Source organism: Falco naumanni, chromosome 3, assembly GCF_017639655.2.
Source record: "Falco naumanni isolate bFalNau1 chromosome 3, bFalNau1.pat, whole genome shotgun sequence".
NCBI classification, from domain to species: Eukaryota; Metazoa; Chordata; class Aves; order Falconiformes; family Falconidae; genus Falco; species Falco naumanni.
In genome coordinates this window covers 9,094,872-9,107,046 of record NC_054056.1, presented here as the reverse complement: position 1 = coordinate 9,107,046, position 12,175 = coordinate 9,094,872, and the positions used below count along the sequence as shown (strand labels likewise).

General features: G+C 38.1%; 1 protein-coding gene across 30 annotated transcripts in view; it reads right to left on the bottom strand.

Annotated features, from left to right (window-relative positions):
• The window catches only part of KIF1B (kinesin family member 1B), a 96,641-nt gene that overhangs the window by 48,691 nt on the left and 35,775 nt on the right, over window positions 1-12,175 (bottom strand). For 10 of the 30 annotated variants that reach the window (XM_040585439.1, XM_040585450.1, XM_040585444.1 and 7 more), the window contains 7 exons: window positions 9,695-9,828; window positions 8,518-8,597; window positions 7,044-7,119; window positions 4,077-4,156; window positions 2,574-2,680; window positions 2,020-2,103; window positions 273-453 (listed from right to left, as the gene is read on the bottom strand). In XM_040585439.1, the coding sequence (XP_040441373.1) occupies window positions 273-453; window positions 2,020-2,103; window positions 2,574-2,680; window positions 4,077-4,156; window positions 7,044-7,119; window positions 8,518-8,597; window positions 9,695-9,828 (742 nt within the window). Of the gene's footprint in view, window positions 1-272; window positions 454-2,019; window positions 2,104-2,573; window positions 2,681-4,076; window positions 4,157-4,670; window positions 4,734-6,005; window positions 6,069-7,043; window positions 7,120-8,517; window positions 8,598-9,694; window positions 9,907-12,175 lie in introns of all 30 variants that reach the window. The other 20 variants (XM_040585424.1, XM_040585427.1, XM_040585437.1 and 17 more) reach the window with 4 other exon arrangements.

Here is a 12,175-nt window from a genome sequence, read left to right as displayed (position 1 = left end):
TAGTACTACAGAACTGAAACTTCCTCTAAGTTTCAGTTTAGTCCTTCACCCAAATGTGCACAGGGTTAGTGGCAGGTTCTTACCTGTGATTTTTAAAGGAGCTAGAGAACTGAAACACTGAAATAAAATAACGAGGAAGCTTTCTGAACTGTCAGAACAGGTAGCAGAGATGCTATGTGGCAGAACCTAAATTTAGGTTTGCACGGACACCAGCCAAATAACCAACATTTGCCTCCTCCTTGTTTCAGATTGAAATCGAGTTATTTTGTTACCTTTTCTCCATCTCCTGCTTCATGTCAATGCCCTGCTTCTCCAGAAGCTCCCTCTGAGCAAATGTCCAGTCAACTGGCTCAGAGGGAGTCTCAGCTGATGGTGTTTTCTCTCTTTCTGCTCGTGCTTGCTCTGGATGGTTGAATCTGAAGACGTGATTTTTACCCATGATGATACGATTTCCTAAAACACAGGAACAGAAGGTAAGTCTTTCAGGTAAGTATTCCAAAGCCATTGAAAAACATCACTAAATTATTCGTCCTATCTATCCTCTTGGGTGACAGCATAAGAAAAGATTGCCCTGTAAGGATCTGTACACATTGAAGTTACTAGGTGTCAAGAAAAAAACCAAAAGAATGCCTGGTTTGTAAAGGACTAAGACACTGCTGATAAGAAGCAGTGCTCACAAAGGACATCATCGTCCCAGCAGAGTTTATAAAAAATAAAAGGACAAACTTGGGAGACTGACCAACAGTGGCAGTGAATAAAACATCACTAAATCCCATTCCTCTCCTCCAGTGACAAAACATGAGCAAAAGCCACTTCAGCAGAATTTTCAGCTTGGAAAAGCCTAACTTCAAACACTGGAATGCATGGTGCTTACTTTTCTTTAAGATATGGTTTACATGTATTGGTTTTATTGGAGTCCTAATCAGTGGGATTTTACACCTTCTTTTTCACTCATGTAAAAAGAGCTGAGGAAATATCATATTAAGTCTTTTAGATAAATCCTAGAGATATCAAATGTCCACAAGGCCTGAAACATGTGCGTGATGGAAGACAGTAAAATGCCTCTGCTCTTCCAGAGAATATATTAATGTAGTTAACATTTTAAAAAGACATTCCAGTAAAAATAGACCAAAGTAACCAAAATTGTCCTTATAAATATATTACTAAAATATAGACTCTTAAAGATGTCAGAGACTATGTCTATATTCTTCTAGTATCTCAATCATGTAGACACAGGGGGAAAAATAAAAAACCCAACATCTACTTCAAGACAAAGTAATTACTAAATGATAAAAGTCATGCTATTTAATATGAGCCATATGCAGGCACAGAACAGCAAAACCTGTTCCTCCTTCATTGTCCAGACTTGTGCTGAAGTCAGTACACTTGCTTCCATGAAAATGCTCACTTATAACTTGACACAAATAACTCAGAGGTGGGTTTTTTTTGTTTGTTTTTTTACCAGTAGAAAAGTGGGGAAGGCCACAAAAAGCATGATATCTTGAAAGAGATAGGTTAAGCCCCGTAATTTAGCGAAGTCTCTCCCTCCTCTAAATCTTCCCCCACATGTCTTTTTAAAGGAATGTAGGGGACTGAGTGGGAAATCTAATGAGAGCAAAGAGAATCTGTTGTACTCCCGCAGAGGGTCATATCTAAGCTTTGCCAGGAAACCGGGAATTTTCCATCAGCAACTGGCAGTCTGTCTGCTCTGTCTCACTGAGACTGCCAAGGGCAATAGGCTTGGGCAAGAATGTATTTGAATAATATCAGGGTAAGCAGAAGGACAAGCAGGATGCTGTGTGGCGGTGCATATTTAAGTACACATACAGCTAGTGCAGGAAAGAATGAAAGAAAATTAACTGCTGTCAATACAAAAATGGTACCAACTTAAAGCTACGCTTCAAAAAAGTAACACTGCTGTCCTTGAACAGCACCCAGCATTCTCTACATATGATGCAAGTATCACATATGGACAATTCTTAGGTACAGAGTCTACCAAAAAATCCTAACAATTCTTACCTGAGCGCAACTGCACAGGCTGCACAACCCTCTTGCCATTAACATAAGTCTCTGATCGTTCACAAGGCTCCAAAGTAACAATAACTATGAAGAAAACAAACAACATGGATGAATGAGACTTTAGAGAGCACAGTATAGAAACAGAAGTGTGCAGACCCTACAGGCCTCTCATTTTCTGCCTATCTTCCTACTAACACCAAAACAAGATACAAATGAACCGCTCCTTGATGCCATGGCTAAAACAGAAATAACGCCCCACAAGAAGAATCAATACTACTGACAACTCCAGATATTGCAGCTGGAAATTATTAATATTTTTTCTGTTTGAATTTTCATGTTTGTAGTTAACGAAGATCAGAACTTAACTCTTATACTGACTGCAGCAACTGAAGCTATTATCACTTAAATTTAATTTTCTTCCCCTAAGACTCAAAAAACCCAGCGAGTCAAAGATGGTTTTTTCCTTGAGGTAAGAGAAACTTACAAATTCCAAGCCAACTATTAAGTAAGAGGGGAAAGATTCAACAATACTTTGCTAGAAGTAGGTTTTTTACCTTCACCATTGTTGTTCCTCTCACTTCGAAAGATACAGTGTTCTTCTTTGATATGAGCCCCACTCAGTACAATGTCTTGCCTTCGCTCAGCGTCAGCCTGGCCAACCCTGGGTCCAAGAAAAGATATTTCAAGAGCAAATCAGACACTTCCTACAACCCTCAGAAATACCCTGGAAAACGGTCTACACTATTAAAACCATCCTTCAAGTTCAAAGGGTAGAAATAGCACTTTGCATTGCAGAGAACTTACCAGATGTACCATAAATTGGAGGATAACTGCTTGACAAAAGAAAAGAAATGTTTTCTCTCTCTTAAAACATATAATTTAAAGACAGAACTGAAATGTTAAACACCTTCGGATTTAACGTGTTTCCTTGTCTCTTGTGTATCCCCTTCTCCCTTTAGCAAAGGCACACAGAAGGAAAAAAAAAAACCCAAAACTAACAGGAACTTCCAGTGGTGCATTTCAGCTGGCATACAGTGATCGTGCCCTTCCAATAATCACCATCTGCACTTTAACAAAGCAGTAAAAATGGCTCGGGAGACTCTTGCTGACTAACATGATGCCACAAGCAGTTTCATCCCCCTTCCAGACAGTGAGAGGCTAGGAGTATCCCTGGAGCTTGAAGATTTATGTCCACTCCAAACTCAAATATTTGAGGAACTCTAGATACGGACAACTTAGTTTTCAATCCCAATGTTTATGAACTTCTTGCTCTACTTATTACTCTATACATTTCTGATGTCCACTAGCTAGGCTCAAAATTTAAAATGGTTTCTTAAGCCCTAAGCTATTCTACTGATTGTTCTGCACTGAATTCTCTACAAGTTTGATGTTCTTTTCAGTGGGTCCAATGCATATTAGAGTAGTACCATACAGCAGCACCTGTCTCTGTACTCTTCCCCATCTGTTCCCAAAGAATATACAAACTAAGCAACCAAACATGGCTTAGTGCTCCAAAGATAACAAAAATCACCTCTGTTCTTCCAGATGTCTTGAAACAAGTTTTGGAATAAAATCCATTTTAAATTCCAAATCTGGCTATTAAATTTAGTCTCATACATGTGAATACAGAATATGTTAACTGTGCAGAGGCAAAGATAACAGTTTATTTTAAAAATGAAGTGAATGCTCATCCATATTCTGGTTGCTTTTATCAAGTTTTCAATCCTCCACCCACCGGAATCTCAAAGGTATTTTCAGGAAGTTTTATTATTTTTGGTTTGCGGTATCTTAGAAAAGATATCATGCTTTCTTTTATCGCCCAAGCGTAGTAACGAACTTGTCATAAAGCTAAATGACTGCACCTATTACTCTGAAAGCAAAAAATCAACTTAAAAGAAAATGCCTTTATGTACTTTTTCCATCTACAGCAATCTCATGCTTTGTACCTGCAAGCTGAATAGTTCAATGCACAGTTACTTAATCTCACGATGTCTCCAGCATGGGGTTTTAAGCAAGCAAAGAAGCAGACCTCAGAGTGTATTAACACCAATCCTCACCTAGTAATACCATCTTTGATGTAGTAAAGCAGACATTCAGACATGAGAGGATCTTCATTAAGGTTTACAAGATGAGGAGTCTAAAAGAACAAAAAGGAAAGTTAATTAAGAACAGAAGACCTATTTTCAGGCTTCTTCCCACAGCTGTGGAAGATGTACATTAATCCAGCAGCCTTGCTATGTATCTTGAGGTTATGCCATAATGCATTTTTTCAAATATAACCTCTTGCAGTACTGAAGAGCATAAAAAAGGAACAGCAGAAATAGAGCTCAGATTGCTTAGTTATCTGAAATATCAATTGAGGGAATAAAGGCTTCAGCTGGAAAAAAAAAAACAAACACCACAATTCCTTGTAAAGTCTCTGTAAATTTGTTAAGGGAAGTCCAACAGCAGAAAGAAACAGTAAAATTTTTAAACTGATGGGGAATCGACTTTGACTTTTCTTGGGCAAAACAGGTGTGATGCTCATTTGGCAAAGTCCATTAACATCCAAAGAAAATCTAAAACTACTAGCATTCTTCAATACAAACAGCTAAAAAGCTCTCCATCTAAAGTTCTTCTAAATTCAAGTCCACTACAATTACTAAACCAACCTTCTTTGGTGAAAAAACCCCACTGGAATCAGCAAACAAGTCACAAGGCCTTGGTGTGAAAACCTAGCCAGTGAGATCACAGTAAGCACAAATACAAAAGAAAAGGCAAAAAAGGTTAAACAGAATTAAAGAAGAAAGATGATAAAAGAGATTTAAAACTTAGTAAGCAACTTGTCCCTTTGTTAACCTCAAACAGAATAAATTCAACAAAAGGAAATAAATTTGACTAAGATTCCTTGGGAACATTGTTTCCATCCATTTATTATAGCTCCAAAAAGTCTACTTCAGAGAGATGTTAACAGCACTCAGTTTACAGAAGCACAAAAACTACCGGATGTTAAAAATGAAATCTGTCTTTGAATGAAGAAGTCTGATTGTCAATTGCCCAACAAAGATGTAACTACGAAGACAGAAAAGGGGAAAGAACAAGACACCTTTTTCACCCCTGAAAAGATAGGGGCCACCTAAAACTGCAGCTAAGGGTGTCCCATGCCATCATCACTATTCACCGCATTCAAATCAACACTGGGAGCTGTATAAAGCTTTTAAATCAAGAGAAAACTGGTAAGAAACTAAATCCTATAGTCAACTACTGTAACACTACTATGACTTGCACCACTTGGACACTCTGAAAATACTGCTGTACCCTATACAAACGTTTCAGCATCCAAATTCGTTTATCACACTAAATTAAAGTCTGAATGGGTCTTTCAGAGGCAGAGATTTTTGTAAGAAATAAAGCTCAACAATTTAAAAAATAATGCTAGCAAAACCAACTGTTCACTCATTCTATTATTCATACACAAAGAGTTATATCTTCAACTTTCTCCTGTCCGCATTTCTCAAGCACGAGCTGAAGGACTTGCCCTGCTCCCATCTTTGATGACAGCACCAGCAATTACATTTCCACAAACCATTTAAGAAGTTTCCTGCCAAAAGCAAAACTGGTAGATACAGCAACAACTGCACAATGTCATACCTTTTAATTTGTAAAGTAGGCAAAATATACCTTACAGAGTTCAATTTACAGCTCAGTGGGTAAAAACACAATGCTGTCCTAGTAGCATACTGTTAGATTATATATTGGTACTTCAGAAGTGTAAAGTCTTTATAAAAAAATTTCAAATTTGCTATCTACGTCTCAGGTTTTCACAACAGCAGCCACAGTTACTAGAAGGAGAACTAATGAAACTCAAGTGCAAGGATAGCAAGAAACAGAAGCAGAAAGGACTAGGTCAAGAGTTTTACTTCTCCTAATAAATCCTATATGGGTAAAAATAAATACTATCTATTACCAACACAACTACTTAATCCAGATGGCATTTATACACAAACCTGATCAGCTGAAAATGCACCAAAAGAGTCATCAAAAAGAGCTGAGGGCCTCTGAGGGAAAATCTAAAAGGAGATTAGGATCCATAACAAAAGGACATGTAAAGAACACTCAACAAACTGGCGTCTTTACAAACCTTAGGCACTTCTGGAGTTGATAACGAAACTAAACCAGACTTCTACCTACTGCAAACATAACAGTTTAACACTACTTTAAGCAAAGGATTAAATATTTTAATCAGTTCTGCTGTCCCATGTTTCTGTACAATGCCTCTAGATAGGTCCCCATTTAACCTTAAATCAGGTTTGTTACATGCTTGCACATAGAAGTTTCAGGCTAAAATATTACCCTGTGCTCCTTGTTCAAAGATTTTTGAGATACAAGTACATTCTTCTCCTTGTACTTCTTCAATAATTCTGCTTTAACTGCATAGATAGCTTCTTTACCAATTTATCACTTTATATTTACAGCACTGATTTATGACCTTTTCCTGCATAGTCCTGCTTCTTTCAACTTTCAGAAAATAGAAGTATTGATATATCCTGAAAGAAATATTCCCCTGCATCCCGTGTTCAGTGGTTCATTAGATAACAACCCCTTTTTCCAACAGCAAAAAGGATTAACAAAAAAATTCAGGGAAAAGCATCTAAACAAGACGTCAAACTTCTGTGAGAATCTTAATGAGGAGTAGGTAGAGTACCTGAAGGTCACACACAGATACTGCTGAAAACAGCAACAACAATTTATGAGGCAGCATTTCTGAGCTGCTAACGAAACAATAATATGCAAGGAGCTACAAAAAAAATGGGCAATAATCCTTAGATGTAATGTGTTTTGATAGATTCTAACAATAAAGCCATTTCCAAAAAGACACTGTAAGAAGAACTTACTACTAGGGGTCCAAACCTCACTTATGTTGTTATGTATCTTACATGAACACAAGCCCTTGTATGAATGGTAGCTCCTCATCACCCTTTCCTCCCAGGTCCACCAGCCTTTTGAAGACATTACGCAACTGTTACTCTTTTTTTTTTTCTTACCTTTTTAGGTGAGAAGACTCCCAGTGTTCCTCCATCTTCCCGAATGGCAACTCCCATTTCTGCCAACAATGCCTCCCTGAGAGAGAAAAGCAAGGTATGTATTATATTTTGAGCTTCTCAGACAAAATTAGAGAAAATCTTAGAAAAAAAAAAATAGACCTTAGTCTAATGAAAGCCACGTAATATAATACATTAGACTTTCAACAAGCCTATCAACTGACCATACAGCCAGGACTTTCACCACCTCATAACACAACAGGGCAAGTTTCTAAACTTTAGTCCTAGAACTTATAGACCTGCACAACAGCAACAGCAAGAATTTTTACAGAGATTTAACAGCATTTTAGTGCAATAACCTATCACAAGGTAAGTACATTTTAAGACATTACATTCGTTGCTTCTTTAAGGAAGGTTAAAGTCTGTTCTAAATTTAAAAATTCCATTTAGGTAAGAGGAGCTACTACTATCCACTAATTTACAAAGACTTTACTGGCTCTTCCTGATCCAATATAAAAATACTTTCTCCTTCTAAAGACATAAAAAGGATTCTATTGGGTCAAACTGTTCATGTAATACAGTTTCTTGGCTTTGACAAAACACAACAGTGGCACCAACACAGAAGAATAAGAACGTGGCAAACACTATGATATTTTCCCCAAAGTATTTTCACAGTCCCCCAGTTTCTTCCTAAAGAATTCCCATAACTAACGATTGCATTTCTTTTAAACAGCTATCCAAAATGTTGCGGTTTTGATGTTTTCTCCTTTGTCTTTCTTTTTAATTCAACTCCTATCATCATCAACATAATGTAGTGAAGACTTTCACAGCTTACCTATGTGTTGTGAGAACTTCCTATTGTTTCAAATCACCCAACAGCCTTACAGTCCCTTAGCTTTGTCAGTGAATAATCTATCTCGACCCACTTTCTTCATACAGCTCTCACTGGTTTTACAGACTCAGTCACACTGTTTCCAGGCAAATATGTTCCACTTATACATTCTGCAAGCTTTTAATATTCTAGTAAGTAATGCTCTGTTTGGCTGCACTCACTTTCTGACAATTATTAAGCATCTCGCTCTAGAACACAATTCAACCAAAGCTGAAAGGTAAAGCTGCTTCGTAATTTTAGATACTCCAGCACTAAAAACTCAAATCCTTTCTGCTCAACTTTAGGGCCAAAGTTTTTGGAATGTAAGAGAACAGTGGAAAGGGGAAGAAAGAAACCAGGACTCCATGCTGCTCTGCAGCAGAAGCCAACGCAGCAGGTTAAGATTTTACCAGAATTACAACAGTACACTTTAACTGTAGGAAATACAGGAAAGAATACAGCTTCCTCTCAGCATTGCCCCTACTGTTTATATAATGCATAGGTAAACAGAATTATCACTAAGCACTATTCTGCTGTTCCATTGATTCGGAACAGAGTAACGTTCTCAGTTTTCCACACTTCTCCATTTTCTGGACACCATCCGACCTTTCCATCCTAATGGCCTCAGTTTTCCTCAGCTTCTCCTCCCATGTTTCATTCAGCTCTGCAATGATCTTCTCAGATTCCTGTGTGAAAATCCCAGAAGCTGTTTTACAATTCTCCTCAAAGTTCTTTACATAATACACAAAACAATGAAAGTCTGTGCTCAGTTCTAGGCCTCAGATTAAGTTTGGCTATAAAACGTACTCTTAGCTCTTCAAAACTAAGTTGTCCTCCTTAATTTCTCCAAGGGTAAACGGCCTTGATGGCAAGCTGAGAAAAGATTATTTTTTATCTAACCACAGTCAGACTTTAATTTGAACACCTAAATTTTTTTCTTTTGCTATTTTTTAAAAATCTAATTTACAGACATCATTCAGTAACTAGATGCCAAGGAACTGCAGAGACCACACTGTTACTTCCATGGCAACAGAGGGTTTCCAATAGGAAAGGGATTTGCAGTGTGTGTTCCAGCCCATTCCAATCCCTGTAGCAGTGTGTCTCATGGATAAGACATGAGAATGAAGCAGAGATTTGACACTGCCAGCTCTCCCCACTCATCCACCCATGGAAATTGGGAGGGGGGCTTTCATAAAAATCAAGAAATACTTCACTGTAATGCACTTTTGATGCAGTTCAATTTTATGCAGTATTGGGATAAGGCCGCTATTGTCTGGACAAAGCATGCTATTCTGTGTGCTTCACATTTTAATCTGTGGGGGCTGGGCAAATACAACAGTGGCAGGATTATTCTTCCTCCTTTTTTCAACTTTGGGATAATGTGGTTTTCTGAAAGCTGAATGCATTTGCCAGTCGGATTTTGTCCACACTAGTGCTGACCAGGCCTCCTGAAGTCTATACTTATGACCAAATTTTCTGCAATTACCACTGCATCAGAGAACCTGTAAACAACAATCACGATTTTCATTTATAATTTACTTGTAGCTCCAGGCTACAATTAAACCTAAATAATCCTAACAGGAAAGGCTGTGCATGAACACAGTTTCTAGCCCACAACACAGTTAAGTGCCCTTTTCAAGGTGCCGAGGAGATTTTCAACGACTTCTCAGAGAAACAGTAGCACACTGCATATATCTATGAAGTAAAGTTCTCCTGGGCTCACTGCTATTTAGCCTTGGAAAAGACCAAAATAATGGCCCCCTTAATCTACAGCAAGACCTACCTTCAAACGCTCAATTGCCTCTTCTCCTCCAGGTGTTGACATGATTCTTTCCTGTATACTGGACACAGATGTTAAGCCCACCTGACTACTGAGAGAGCAGGAGGATGGAGATGCAGTGAGGGACCCCATGGAGGCTGTGGAAAAATTGCCAGGACGTTGATTCTCGGAGGCTAGCAAGTATCTATGTTTATTGTTCTGAAAATCTTTCAAATCTGGGAGAGAGACACACAGACAGAGGGAAGGCAGAAAGATGGGAAAAAGGAAAATAGGAAGAGGGAAGAAAGAGGAAGAAGGAAAGGAAGGAAACACCAGCATAAGAGGAAAGCATTTAAGCAGCAACAAGACAAGTTTTGTAATTTTTTAGATGGCAGTTCCAAAACAAATCTTTTAATATTACTATCTATAACATAACAATAACTCATTTCAGACCCTGAGGATTACTAGTTGCATAATGAACCATCTTCATAAAAAATGCCTGAAAAAATAAATTACACACTTGCCAAAAATAAACCATCTTATTCCTAACTGAACACTGAAATGAGCCCCACGGAGCTCAGATGAGGAGCAGATTCAGCTCCTCATGAGATTAGTGACATTTTGGGCTAAAGTCTAAATAGACACCAACCCTTTACACTCAGAAAAACATTCTCTTCCAGGCTCCTTTAATCTAAAATGATTAAGTAAATCTTTATTACAACACTGGTTCTGCTGACGAGCCACCCAGACCACACAAACAAAGAACTACTCCTCTAAATTCTCACAGCAGTGTATGTGAATCACCTGTCAGTCCATGACGGGGAGAGGAGAACACAAGTTCACAGAAACATTATTATGTTACTTCTTGACCCTCCTTATCTGAAAAATGGAAATCTAAAGATACCTGACCAGTGGAAAAGGTGATAGGTGGTGCTCATACTGCAGAAGGTGCCTGAAAGCTTTTTGGTCTTAATTTAGATGAGGAAGGCCTTAAAAAGCCCCAGAATTTAATAAGGCAGCTTTTGTAGCCTGAAAATCTGGAGGCCTGAAAGATGCCTCCTTGAAAGACAGAAAACAAGAAAAATGTGCATGAATGATTTAAGAACAAATATCCAAAGGTAATTTATTTTAATCTTACTTAGCTTCTCAGATACGTCTGTAAACCATATCCTTGGAATAAGCGCACAAAAAAAATCTTACATGGAATTAGACAATTAAATAGCTCAGTATTAATGATTTTTATAGTTTTAAATTCTATTTCTAAAATAAATCCTTTAAAATAAACATCCTTATAAAAGAACCAGGTCAAATCAGACCTTGCAAGTTATAAACAAGGGCTTCACACTTACAAAAATGAGATGCTCACCCAGACATTGCATAAATTTCCATGTCCTCCTACATCTCCTCTACTCTTATCCTGAACAATTCTGCTATTGTCAGCCTTATGCCCTAGTTCACTCCACATTCAGCCTGCTGTTTCAGCCTCATGAAACTGATGATTGCATCAAGTCAGTTTGAAAACCACCATCTGCAAATCCAGGAAGCAGGGGTGGGAGTTTAACAGAAGAAAAGCAGGTTAAGGAAAGGGAATGCCGTCGGGATGAGGAAGGCAGGCATGACAGAGCAGGGAAGATGAAGTCTCCAAAGGCCAAGACGCATGCAGTCCTGAAGATAAAGGACGCGGTGCTTGCAATAGCTTTCGCAGTTGCTGTGACCACAGAGAACCAAAGCCCTCAGCATCATGCACGCTTTTCCTGGAGGCTGCAGCTTTCACACAGATGATATATGCACACGCTGGAAGCAGCATCAGAATGTAAGACAAGGCCAGAATGAGTCTTTACACCACCAGTAGTTTTAATTTTAGGAAATTTCAGACAGATCTCTTCCAGTTGATATTGTTTGAGCAAGGGTGAAGACAACTGACTGAAAGAATTTTAAAAGTCTAGCAACCCAAAATTTACATAGAATACATTTCTCTTGCAATAGACTACATATATTTCCCTTTCATAAAAGCACACAGTAGAACAGAAATAAAATGCTGTTTGCTGACTGCTTTCAACCCTATGAAGTTAATAATCTACAACCAAGTATTTGAGCTCAAATGAGACCTTCAGCAGTATAGGATGTTCAATTTTTTTTTTTTTTTTTAAGAAACTATACAAAATAAAACTCAAGCCTCTCCAGGAGGAACTGATAACATTTCACCTTGAGTTAATCAATTACGACATTTAAAACAAATACTTTTAGCTGAAAAAGAGATATTAAAATGCCAGGAAGCTAGGTGACCAGAAGCTGTTTCATTTGAATAACTTGAGGAAGGTTCAAGATCAAGATTTTCTAGTTCAACTCTAAATGGCTGGCTGTCATGAAAACAGACTAAAGAACTTCCACTATCCCTTCTATATTCCGCCAGAAAGGAAGAATGAACGTATGTTGCATTTTAAACTTTGCACTTTTTTTTGACTGCCAACTCAGTCTAAGGAACCGTGGTTAAGCTAGTTTCCA